This window comes from Pinus tabuliformis, chromosome 2_2, assembly GCF_031772625.1.
Source record: "Pinus tabuliformis cultivar Carrire ecotype Pingquan chromosome 2_2, CPIR1, whole genome shotgun sequence".
Lineage (NCBI taxonomy): Eukaryota > Viridiplantae > Streptophyta > Pinopsida > Pinales > Pinaceae > Pinus > Pinus tabuliformis.
Genome location: NC_142300.1, coordinates 1,156,975,096 through 1,156,988,880, shown reverse-complemented (window position 1 = coordinate 1,156,988,880; position 13,785 = coordinate 1,156,975,096). Strand labels below are relative to the sequence as shown.

Sequence of the window (13,785 nt, the reverse complement as noted above, 5' to 3'; positions counted from 1 at the left end):
GTCGCATTTCAGAGTTGGTACAGGGCCAAAATTTCAAGAAAAGGCAGAAATTTCAAGAAGTGACCAAATTTCAAAGGTTTGACCAACATTGACTTTTGTTGACTTTGACTTATTGAATAAACACAAAGGAGAGCTGACATGGGTCTATATGGTAGTCTTGGTCTTGGTATTGGGTCTTGGGTCTTGGATATCTCACTTTGATTTGATTCCACAAGAAGAGGATTTCTTGGGTTTTCCTCCTTGTGTGGTCTTGCCTTGGCTTGGAGCCTACAGCGTTGTGTTCTTTGTCTCTTGTGAACTTCTCGTTTATTTGTTTTGGTAATTGTTTGATGAAGAAAACATAATAAAAGAAATACGAAGCCAACAAATATTCACAAGCAATTATCAAGAGAAATCAACCTTTTTTTGCTAGCCTATAGGTTTCTCAACATGGTATTAGAGCTAAGGTGAAAAGAACGTGATTTGAAGGTCACATCTTGTTGGCAGCTTGAAGACTCTACTACAGCAAATACCTCTCTATCTATCAGAATAGGAGCGGCCCAGTCTAACTTATAAACGAAATAGACTTTTTCACTGAAATCCGACAAAATAATTTCAAGAAAGAATGTGATTTTTTGTTGTTTAAAATGCATTTTTGAATGCAGAAATGGATTCAACGCCCTAAAAAACCCCTTAGGGCACTCAAATTCTACAGATTAAACAACTTAAACTCAAGTTTTTTAAAATCTCTACCGAATTTTGATTAAACTTAACCAGAAATTAACCATGCATACACGAACCAACAGTCTTGATGAAACAGTTAGAAATTGCCATCCATATATTCAAATTCAATAAGTGTAAACACCTAATTGGTGGCTATCACTGCAACAACCAATTATTAATTAATTAAAGTCTTTACATGTTTCATATTGTAGATCGTGTTAGTTTTTGTAGCATCGGATGTGTTCTAGCCTTGAAATGTTGTGGAGAGGCTAGAATACATGAGATCTCGAAAACCCTGAAATCATTTCTAAAAATTCCGCCTAGAAATGACTTAATTAGATTATTGGTCAGTTTTTAAATATTTTCTAAGTCTAAACTTAGGGAATATGACATTAATTAGAATTAATTAAGTCAACGTGTGAATGTTCTAGAAACTCACACGTATCAACTTCAAGTTAATCCTAGCCATCAATTAATATCTAATCTTGGTCGTTTAAGTCTCAATAGAATATTATAAGAAGAAGTCGATGGGGCTTGGAGAATACACTTGAGCAGTTTGATTTCATGAGGAGATCAATTTCCTTAGTAGCAGCAATTACTTGCCAGAGAGAGAGCCAATGAGATCGAAGCAGTGAGTGAGGGGTAGAGATAGTGAGTTGGAGGAAAGTTTTTCCAGATCCGGGGAGGCAGCAGCAAGTGAGTCAAATTATCCCAGAGAGGCAGTGTTGAGGGACTGTGCAGTACTTCAGTCAGGCAAATCGATTTGGAGAGAAGGAAATTCGTTCTTAGTTCCAAAGGTCGAGGAGTTACAGAGGCCGAGAAGGAGTCCCAAAAGGCCGGAGAGATGATTTTCTCAGCATCCATATGCAGAATGACTTCTTCTGAGCCCAGTCTAAAGCAAGTCGTCTAGCCAGCTATGCAAAGTAGCGCAGAAGCTGATGCAGTGCTCTAGGGGGCCGAGTGTTTGATAGGTAAAGTCTGATGGGTAATTCCCTTCAGTTTTTTACTCATATTTTCTTGCTGTTTGGATTGCCAACTGGGCATCCATAAATGTACTCAGATTTCGTTGCTGCATAATAAATAAAACCCTCACTACTGCACTGGTTTTCCCAAGTTGGGTTTTTCCAGGGACATTGGTCCAAAAATAACTGTGTAAATTTATGTGTGTGTGCTAGCATTTCTTCCAATGTTTGTTTCTTCCGCAGTTTTATTTGTGTAGGTTGTAGTGAGATCAATTCAGTATTTGTTGCAGCAAACAGTGAATAAATTGTTAAAATTAATTTAACAATTAAGAGAATTATTTCCAGTTGCTGCAATAGGATTCGGGCTTACGAATTTTCACAGCTCGATTTGTCGTGTCAAATTCAAGTGTTCATATTCTTCGTCCTTTATATGTGTAAGGAGATCAACTTCGACCAATGTTTGCTTCTAACGTTCACATTCTCCATCCTTTGTACGCATACAAAGGTCAACTCGACCAATATTTGTTTGTGGGACCCAAACGTCGATGGTCTATATAAATGTGTCTTCCAAGTGTGGATGGCTTCAGTGCTTCACAGTTCCATGTTCATGCTACCACAAGCTCTCGACTTCAAACAACAGGTTGTGAGTTAAGCCACAGGATTCTGCTTGCTCTAAAACAGAATAGTCACGACTCATGCCCATAATTCAGATTTTAATTGTTACTACAATTTCATTGATCAAGACAGACCCTGCTTCAAGACTAGGGTTCAATTTTGTTTCAGTACTTCAGAGACCTTCAATGGTGTCGCTTCCTTCAAAAATAATCTCACTTCAATTCTCCCTTCGTAGACCTCTGCCAGAACAATTAAGAACCAACAAAAAAACCCTCGTTGACCACAGTTGATGTCCTTGTGCCAAACCTAGAAGATCATACCTTCCTCACTATCTTAGATAAGAATTTTTTGTGCCAAAAACAGAAATCAGACTCCACAAAGTTTCGATGTCAAACAAGGATCAAGGCATTAGACAACTCGCTGCTCAAACAAAGATTGTCACCGCATAACTACCTCCATTATTAGAGAGTTTTCATGTGTCAAGACAAAGACAAGAAAAATAAAAATAGAAAAAGAAATGTATCAAATAGGGTGGGATCTTTCACCATAGAAATTGATAGAGAAAAGGGGGTCTTAAAATCCTCAGACTCTCAAGCTCAAAGAAAACAGAGATAAACAATCCAATCCAATGATAATCCAAAATGAATTCATTCCCCTCATATTTATAGAATTCCTAGAGGGGTCTTTTCTTCCAAAATGATTGAGTAAACTTTACTCCAAGCCCCAATTTTGGGTTTCTTCACGCAGCTGCCCCAAAACTTGCCCAACATTGGGAATTTTTGGGGTTTTTTCCCCTTTATGAAGGACTATAGCCTACGGGGATTGATAGGCTATTTCGTCACGTGGGCAATTAATTCCTGGGAAAATTACACAAGGACTATACTTTGAATTAAGAACTAGACGACCTGAGGAATAAAATTGTGATTGGACTACTAAAAATTTTTTGTAAAAACATCATATACCAAAAAACAAGTGGCAACATTCCAGCTCAGCAGGAATGGTAGTGGAACCAGAGCCACCAACACTGCTTGTAATGAATACCACATTATCAAACTTAGAAGTTGCATCGTTCCTCTAATAGTGCTCTTCATAGGTATAGTTAATTACATAGAGAAGCCAAATCCTCTTCATTTTGGAAATCAATGTAGCATTGTTGGTGAGGAAGATGAGCAGCTCAAAGTACAGATTTGGGCAAACTGGACTGGTTTAGTACCAAACCAGTCACCGAACTGACCAGAGGGCTGAGTCAGTACAGTTGAAGGTAAACTTCATCAACTCGAGCAAGTCCGGGTCGAAGTTGACCAATTCTAAAAACACTGACCCTATGGCTCCATATGCCTCTTAGATATATGGCACTAGTCATTCCCCATCAACCACCACTATAAAGAAACCTATTTTGATCATCCATAAATCTGTTTTACTAAGAAAAATCTTCACATCACCTTGACCCCTATATTGTCTATCTCTTAGTAATTCTATTCTAGGGACACCCCCCTTGTACTGGACGAGAGCCAGTGTTAAGTGAGAAAAGGGTTTGTTGAGGTGATAGTAACAACCCTCTTGAGTTTCGTTGAAGAAAAGGGTAACTAGGTTCGGTATTTTTCAATGTAATTTTGATCTTTGTACTTGTCAAAAAAAAAATATTATTTTTATAAATTATATGAATGAGTTTCTTGCTCATTCTATAGGTCTAGGAAAGTCAAAGAGTCAAAATTATATTGAAGAGCTCTTCTTGAGCATTTATGTAATGAACATGAGTCAACCTAGTGTCAAGCAGCCCTCCAAGACAAGCACCATCCTTCAAAGAAGAAGCCTGCAAACAAAGCGATGAAAAGACATCATGTCGGCCTGCAAAAATATATTAAATAACTAAAGGATGACATGTCGGTTCACCTGGATAAGTCGGCTCAAACTGGAGACATAACCACTATATATACCCAGCTGGGGTATCCGCAAAAGACACAGGAAAAATCTCGGATATCTCTGAAGTTTTCGGAGGTATAGTTCAGGACTTCGGATGGCACAGTAAGACAGAAAATCTCGGATAGCTCAGTGAAGACAGTATCTCGGACTTGTCTGAGATATCTCACAGGATCTCGGAAATGATGACAGAGCCTCCTCCTTGATGGCACAGTCTCGGTGAAGGAGAAGATTTCGTTGAAGTAAACCACAGTGGCATAAACAGTCTCGGCATAAACATGATGGGAAGATACTCTATCTCAAGAGTGCAGTAATATGATCTCAATGAAGACACAGTCATAAGACTATAATCTCAGTTAAGGGTGCAACCATGAGACAGTCATGATCTCGGTGAAGTTAAGGACAGACATCAGTCATATATGTGGAAACCTCGTTGAAGATTTCGATAAAGGAGCAGTCCTGAAGCAGCTATGATGATGATCTCAGTAGTAACAAAGGAAGAGGATTGGTGTCTTGGTCTTGGAGTGGCATAGAGGGTCAAGTATAATGGTCTTGGTGTTCGTCAATTAGAATCTCTATAAGAAGAATTATGTGCAGGTTTTCCTCTCCAAGAGGGAGAGGTTTTGGCCCTGGCAGAATGCCAACTTCTTGTGTTCTTGTCTCTTTGTTTTGGTAGCAGTTTGATGAAGTAAACACACACACTCATAATAAGAAGAAGATCAAGATAAGATAAATAGTAAAAGTATTTCACAAATTATTATCAAGTATAGAAGAATCTATCTAATGCTAACTGCCCTAGATTTTTCAACATGTTTCCCATTAGCTAGCACCGATCTTGGACTTTGGATCTCAAGTGCTAGATTTATTGGTAACATTCTTTTTGGCGTTTATATTTGAATCCAAAAAAGTTTCCATATGCTTGCAAGTTGGTCTTTCCAGGCAACGAATAACCCAAGAGTTACTTATAGGCCAGGGCCTACTCTGCGAGTACATATGCATCTGAATCACTGTAGATGAGTATGACTAAGTGGTAGAGAGTCAAACTCAGGACAAAGTTTGATTCAGGAGTACTCAGAAGACACTTTTTTTTACACCTATGATATATAGTAGTTCATACCCCACTATAGAAGAGGCTGACCCAATAGGCGAGGGAGGCAACCTGCATCAAAATAATGGAGGTACATGCATATAGCACAACAGTCTACCTTTGGCTATTGATTGGATCTTAAATGAGAATTAATGATAACTTTTTAAAAATTATAAAAATAAAAAACATAAAATAAATAAATCTGCATTTTCTTCTAAAAATATTTAGTCGTTTCTCATTGTCCAGGTTGTTTTCTATTAGAACGAAGATGTACTTTATGGAATCTTTGTTAATGCAGGTTGGTTTGTGTAGGCTCATAACAATTCGTGTCAAAGACATTTTAAATTCACGAGTGATTCGGTGTAGATTACACCTTTAAATGAAATTTCATGATAATATCTTCATAAACATAAGCCAACATAAATTACTGCCCTATCATTACATTCAGGGATAAATCGAATGTCCATCATATTATACAGCATACTAATACCTGATCATTATGAAAGATCTCAAAGAGAAAATAGATTGTAGCACAACCCCAGCAAATTATTTATACCAACAGGAGGTTTCTATCGATACAATAACAGAAACTTCTATGGCAGCTAGTTAAAGTCCCTATTATCCCTCCCATTCTTGTCTTTCAGCGTTGCACTATGTGAAAGTGCTCAGGAAAATCCCCATAGTTGACTCATTGTTTCCCATATGGATGGATTCTAGCAAAATTCTTTCAAAGGAGATCTTGCCCTACGTCATCCACCTTATTTAGGATTGGTTAATAACTTTACTAACATCAAGAAAGTTCAACCACTTAATTTGTCAAGTTGAAAATTTCCATAACAAATAAAGAATGGTACAATTCTCATCACTATAGCTGCACCTCTGGATTTATCTCCCTCTTTGGTGGTGATGAACCTTTCTTTGGCAAAAAGGTATTTCCTAGAGCCAACTCATGCCTGCCTGCATCAATTACAACCCAAGTCAAAATGAGACCTCTTGAAAATAGTACAGTCAGCTAAACAATATAAAACTGGAAATAAGTCAAAAACTAGAAACTTATGGAAACATTCGATGGACCCACAGTTCACGCCAGGTAAGACAGAAGTGGCTCATGTACCTTCGTACATTAACCTGTGAAGGAATTACAAAACAGAATTTTTACAAAAATGTTTTTGACTTGGAAATAAGGATTTACAAAGCCAGCCTACTCAGGAATGGTTCAGTTACTAGTACGATGAAAAAGTTTAAATGGAAGGCCTCTTCAGATACAGCTTCCACAAACTTTCCCTCATTTTTATTCTTTCTAATGCATGTGAGTCCATTTCTAAATAGAGATTATAGCCATGCAAATTTAACTGAAATTAAATAAATGTTTGGGTATGCAGCATAATGTAAGTTTTCTATCTTCCGATAAAGGACACAATCATAAATGATCCTGGCATCCCACTGTAAGACTGGGTTCCCACATGAATAATGGAAAAAGATCAGTTTCGAAAGGGTTGCCAAAGGAAATCTTTGATCCAGTGAATTTCAGAAGGAGAAAGGAAAGCTGAAATTTCAAGAGGGGGGTTTGGGATTTCTTCTTGTTCTTGGGTATTGGTTTGGCTATTCTCTTGATATTGTTTGTGATGTATTGATAAACTATGGACTCTCTCTCTCATAAGGAAGATTTTTTGGGTTTTGCCCTGGCCTTAGACCTAATTTTTGTGTCTTGGTTTCATGGTTATTTCTCTGTTAGGATATTCCGACACATAAGAAATACTTAAGTACAACTTGGTCTAGTATAGAGTTAGGTAAAGTGTGTTTTTTTACTATGTACATTTTGTAACTTACAATCCGACGGTCACGATATGTAGTGATCTGACGGTTCATTCTCTCCCCGGTATTACCGACACTTGATCCGTGGCTTAACACCCGATTGGCCCATGATCTCTATTTAAAGAGCATGGAGGGTCATTTGTAGGTTAACCGTTCATGAGAGAAGCTTATGTAAATTTTCATTCTTTTATTAATAAATTGCCTGAAGTGGCCGCGTTGGCTCAGGCCGTGGATTGTTTCCCTCTTTGAGGGTTTTAACCACGTCAAAAGTACTAGTGTATTGATCTGTGATCTGTTTGTGAGCGGTGTCCTTTGGTGTTCTGTCTGAGGAACTTACTCTGTAAATTCCTACATGGTATCAGAGCTATTTGAGGGCCGCGTCCGTTGGTCATCCAAATCTGAATCCGGTAGAACTGCATCCGACTACCGTTTCCTAGATCTACTGTTTCTGACTGCTTTCGGGCCGAGAAGACTGCTCTGTTGTGTTGGGAGCATCTGTTCCAGTGAGGAACCCCTTTCGTTTCACGCGAAAAGGTTTCCGGTAGCCCTAGCTGCGTCATTTTTAAGATCTGGAGGGAAAAAAAGCTTTCTCAAAGCAAGCACGCAACCCAAAGCATCAACCCCCCCCCCCCCTCTCTCTCTCTCTCAAACTTTTTGTATAGCTCACTTGGTGCAAAGCTAATTTATGAGAATAGAGGTCTTGGGTTCAAGTCTCCATTTTGTGGGGGCAGATTTTTTATTTCCGCACATTCCCGCACTTCGTCGGCGACTTCATCAAATTTTCTTCAAAAAGCCATAACTTCTTCATCCGAAAGCCGTTTTCAGAACCGTTTTTTTTGAAACAGCCTAATTTTTCGAGATCTTTCCATTGAAACACTTAGTTTCAGCATCTATAGCTTCAGTTTTTTTTTAAATGGAAAGTCCATGCCAAGTTATTCTTGACAGCACCAACTACTTCCAATGGTGGTCCTACATTGTGGATTTACTTAGAAGTAAAGGTCTTTACAGAATAGCCACAGGCCAAGAGACCAAACCGAAAGATGAAGACAAGGCAGCTAAATGGGAAAATAGGCAAGACCAAGCACGTGGGTTGATAGGGATGTCTATTTCTCCAGATCTTAGATTCCATATTGCAAAACTTGATACTCCTGATGAAGCAATGAAACAGATTACTAAAGTTTTTGAAATTAAAAATGAACTTAAAGCCCATCAACTTGAAAATAAATTGCTTACATTGGACCCCAATAATTTTTCTTGCATTGAAGATTTTTTGTCCAAGTTCAAGACCCTTAGACTTCTCTTGGAAGGTGTTAAGGTTAAGAAAGAAGATAGTAGCCTTATTTACTCCATTCTTACTAAGTTGGGACCAACCTATTCTGTGTTTGTTTCCACCTTCCATTCTACAAGAGAAGCCTTCATTTCTCAAGGACAAGCCTACAAGTCCCCTTCCTTTGATTCCTTTTGTGATTCTTTAATAAGAGAACAAGAAAAACTCTTACACCTTGGTCTTCTTCATCTTGGAAACTCTTCTAAGAAAGCGTTAGCCGCCCAGCAGCAACCAAATTCAAAGAATCCTAAGAAGTCGTATCCTAAAAGGAATGGTCCTAAACCAAACAAGGGTCCTAAGCAATTTCTGCCTCAAAATGAAAAATCATTTCAACAAAATGATAAGACAAATAAAAACAAATGGAAGAAGACTGATAGACATTGCAACTTTTGTAATCGAGATGGCCACTTAGAATCCAAATGCTTTAAGAAGATGGAAGCCTTGGAAGCAGCAATGAAGAAGCATAACATCCATTTGGAGCAATCTTCAACTTCAACTTCATCTTCAGGAATGGCACTTTCTACATGTGGTTGTCAAGCATCTCGGTCTGGCTATGCACTAAATGTATCTTCTTCTTCTCATTCTCATGAGTGGCTCATTGACTCTGGAGCTTCTTATCACATGGCCAAAAACAAAGCCATGTTTTCTTCTTTAAATGATTGTAACACCAAAAATATATATGTTGGTGATGATAGATCTCTTAGTGTTGTAGGGACTGGAACTGTTCATCTAGACAATGGTCAGTTTAATGATGTATTATGTGTTCCAACCTTATCCTGCAACCTTCTATCTGTATATCAGATAACCCATTCAGGTGAAGGTAAAATCGTTGAATTTTCACCTCACGATGTTGTAATTAAGGACCTAAGAGATCCTAGACAGATTTTAGCTACTGGCATTGCTGATGATTCTACAAGGTTGTATAAGTTTCACAACTTTGGGTCATCAAATCTTCCCTCAGTATTTGTTGCTCATAATGATGAAGTGAGCAAACTTTGGCATGAGCGATTTGGTCACTTAAACTATCGCTCTCTTCAGAATCTATGTAAAGAAAATATGGTGACAGGTCTTCCAATGGTATCTTGCAGAGATGGTGTTTGTTCCGGATGTGTACTCGGAAAACATCATCGGGACAGTTTTGAAAAACGTGCCTCTTGGCACGCCTCAGCCCCTTTACAGCTCGTGCATAGTGATTTATGTGGTCCACTTCCAGTTGCTTCATTCTCTGGCTACAAGTATTTCTTAACTTTCATTGATGATTTCTCCAGACGCACTTGGGTATACTTCTTAAAACTCAAGAGTGAAGTATTTAACATGTTCTTGGCCTTTAAGGCCTTTGTTGAAAAACAATCTGGACATCAAATTCTTAAGCTAAGATCTGATAATGGCGGAGAATATGTTAAAAACACATTCATCAACTTTTGCACTGAGAATGGAATTCAAATGCAACATACTATTCCATATACTCCACAACAAAATGGTGTAGCTGAAAGGAAGAATCGCACCTTAAAGGAAATGGCTAATTGTATGCTTCAATCTAAAGGACTTAGTCTTAATTATTGGGCAGAAGCAATTAACTGTGCAAATTACATAATAAATCGCACTCCTACTAAGGTTTTAAAGAATATCACTCCAGAAGAAGCATGGAGCTCAATCAAACCAGATGTAAGTCACTTTCGTGTTTTTGGAAGTGAAGCATGGGCCCATATTCTAGATGAGAAACATAAAGCTTTAGAACCTAAGAGTGAAAAATGTATTTTTGTTGGATATTCTGAAGATGTCAAAGGATATAGACTTATTCCACTTAAGTCCAAAAATGTTATCATTAGAAGAGATGTAAAGTTTGCTGAAAATATATCGGCCTACGAGCCTAGTTCGGCGGATGTGCCACCACTCCCTATCTCTTCTACTTTTGAAAATATTTCTTCTTCAGATGATGAAAGCGAGGATGAAAATCCTCCCCCACCTTCTCAGGATCCTCCTTCACCTCCTCAGCTTCCAAATGAGTCTGTGCTACTCGGGATGCAGCAGGTGATCTTGCCAGTGATCCTACAGATCAGCGACATACACGTTCTCAGTTCAAGAGAGCCTCTTCTTTATTGGCTCAAGCTTCAGTGAATTATGATCCTAACACCTTTGCAGAAGCTTCAGGCCAACCAAATTGGGAAGCAGCTATGAATGAAGAATATCATTCATTATTGGCAAATGATACATGGGATCTTGTTCCTCTACCAAAGGGACGAAAACTTGTTAGATGCAAATGGGTTTACAAAACCAAGTATGGACCAAATGGGAAAGTTGATAAACATAAAGCTCGTCTTGTTGCTAAGGGTTTTTCACAAGTTGAAGGCATTGACTATACTGAAACCTTCTCCCCTGTTGCCAAAATGAACTCTATCCGCCTTGTTCTTTCCCTCGCTGCCTCTTTCAAATGGGAAGTCCATCAGATAGATGTTACATCCGCCTTCTTGCATGGCGACTTGCATGAAGAAATCTATATGGAACAACCTATTGGCTTTATACAAACAAACTCCAGCCTTGTATGTCGGCTTAAGAAATCCCTTTATGGTCTGAAGCAAGCTCCTCGAGCTTGGTATGCCAAAATGGATAACTTTCTTTTAGAAAATGGCTTTTCTAGGTGTCATTCTGACAATACTGTCTACACCAAGAAAGTGGGCAAGTCTCTTATCATTCCAGTTCTTTATGTTGATGATCTTATCCTGACTGGTAGTGATCCCAACCTTATAAACCATGTGAAGTATAGCCTTAAAAGGAAGTTTGAAATGACAGACTTAGGACACTTACATTATTTTCTTGGTCTTCAAGTCTTGCAATCCAAGGAAGGTATTTCCCTTTCCCAATCCAAGTATGCCTGTGATATTCTACGCCATTTTCACATGGAAGACTGTAAGCCAGCCCCTTCCCCCTTTCAGTCTGGAGTCAAACTTTCAGTCACTTGTACTTCTCCTGAAGTTGATGCTACCTTATATCGTCAACTTGTAGGAAAACTTTTGTATCTAACCCATACTCGTCCTGACCTTTCCTTTGTTGTTGGCCTTGTTGCTCGGTTTATGCAAAACCCACGTGAAAGTCATTGGAAAGCAGCTAAAAGAATACTTCGTTATGTTCGAGGTACAGTTCAGTTTGGGATTCATTACAGTGTCGAAGCATCTCCTCTATTGGTTGGTTTCACTGATTCCGATTGGGCTGGTGACCCTGATGATCGGAAGTCTACAGCAGGTTATGTGTTCACTCTTGGTTCAAAACCTATTACATGGGCTTGCAAGAAACAAGGTGCCATTTCTCTTTCTTCAGCAGAAGCAGAGTATCGTGGTGCCGTAGAAGCTAGTAAGGAAGCCTTGTGGCTTCGTCAGATCCTGTCAGAGTTTGGCTTTCAGCAGCAGCATCTGACTACACTTTGGTGTGATAATCAAAGTGCCATTCAACTATGCAAAGATCCAGTCCAACATCAGCGCAGCAAACACATTGAACTGCACATGCACTTCATCAGAAAGCTCATTCATGACCATGTTCTTGAAGTGCAATATTGTTCAACAGATGATCAAGTTGCAGACATCTTTACAAAGGCTCTCACAGAGGCGAAGTTCACTAAACTTCGATTTATGGTTGGAGTTCAGGAAGTTGTCACTAAGGGGGGATAGGCTCTAGTGCCTCCTTCCTTCTCCTATTATGTCATATTTGTAAATCCTTCAATCCTATCCCAAGTTGTTCTTAAGGGGGGATGTTAGGATATTCCGACACATAGGAAATAGTTAAGTACAACTTGGTCTAGTATAGAGTTAGGTAAAGTGTGTTTCTTTACTATGTACATTTTGTAACTTACAATCCGACGGTCACGATATGTAGTGATCCGACGGTTCATTCTCTCCTCGGTATTACCGACACTTGATCCATGGCTTAACACCCGATTGGTCCATGATCTCTATTTAAAGAGCATGGAGGGTCATTTGTAGGTTAACCGTTCACGAGAGAAGCTTATGTAAATTTTCATTCTTTTATTAATAAATTGCCTGAAGTGGCCGCGTTGGCTCAGGCCGTGGACTGTTTCCCTCTTTGAGGGTTTTAACCACCTCAAAAGTACTGGTGTATTGATCTGCAATCTGTTTATGAGCGGTGTCCTTTGGTGTTCTGTCTGAGGAACTTACCCTGTAAATTCCTACATTCTCTACAGCTCATTCATGGTTTTAATGGTTGATATTTTCTTCTGTCAAACTGGTTATTTCTCCTCGTTCTTACTTTCCAAAAAGTATAATTAGTATTGTTGTCGCTCAAATTGTACAGGCAATGTGCAACAATGCTTAGGGTGGGGGCTATCACTCTGATCCCCGCCCTCTCCGTTCTAGTTGTCTCCCTACAACAAACAATGGGGGGGAGGGTGCCTATGAAATGTGAAGATGGGAGACTTGTTGGCAACCAACAAGTCCGAGAGACACAATTGAATGGCCTAGCAACTTGGTTAATTTAGCACATTGAACATTAGATTAGATTTATCTTGAAAGGCAAGTGCCTTAATGGAGTCAATTACTTGCTTAAGATAAATTATTTACCAAGACACCAGATGAACAGTGGTTGTTTAAAGGATGCTTCACTATCCTATAGGACGTGCAAATCCTACAATCTAAGTGAGATGTAGAATCTTGGTTGGAGTTCAGGAAGTTGTCACTAAGGGGGGATAGGCTCTAGTGCCTCCTTCCTTCTATTATGTCATATTTGTAAATCCTTCAATCCTATCCCAAGTTGTTCTTAAGGGGGGATGTTAGGATATTCCGACACATAGGAAATAGTTAAGTACAACTTGGTCTAGTATAGAGTTAGGTAAAGTGTGTTTCTTTACTATGTACATTTTGTAACTTACAATCCGACGGTCACGATATGTAGTGATCCGACGGTTCATTCTCTCCTCGGTATTACCGACACTTGATCCATGGCTTAACACCCGATTGGTCCATGATCTCTATTTAAAGAGCATGGAGGGTCATTTGTAGGTTAACCGTTCACGAGAGAAGCTTATGTAAATTTTCATTCTTTTATTAATAAATTGCCTGAAGTGGCCGCGTTGGCTCAGGCCGTGGACTGTTTCCCTCTTTGAGGGTTTTAACCACCTCAAAAGTACTGGTGTATTGATCTGCGATCTGTTTGTGAGCGGTGTCCTTTGGTGTTCTGTCTGAGGAACTTACCCTGTAAATTCCTACATTCTCTACAGCTCATTCATGGTTTTAATGGTTGATATTTTCTTCTGTCAAACTGGTTATTTCTCCTCGTTCTTACTTTCCAAAAAGTATAATTAGTATTGTTGTCGCTCAAATTGTACAGGCAATGTGCAACAATGCTTAGGG

At 39.0% G+C, this 13,785-nt stretch overlaps 1 protein-coding gene across 1 annotated transcript in view; it reads right to left on the bottom strand.

Moving 5' to 3' along the window:
* Positions 1-6,098: 6,098 nt before the first annotated feature.
* Positions 6,099-13,785, bottom strand: part of LOC149197518 (tocopherol cyclase, chloroplastic-like) — a 52,411-nt gene continuing 44,724 nt past the window's right edge. The window contains exon 3 of the mRNA XM_089403926.1: positions 6,099-6,243. Within this exon, the coding sequence (XP_089260052.1) occupies positions 6,152-6,243 (92 nt within the window). The 3' untranslated portion in view covers positions 6,099-6,151. The remainder of the gene's footprint in view (positions 6,244-13,785) is intronic.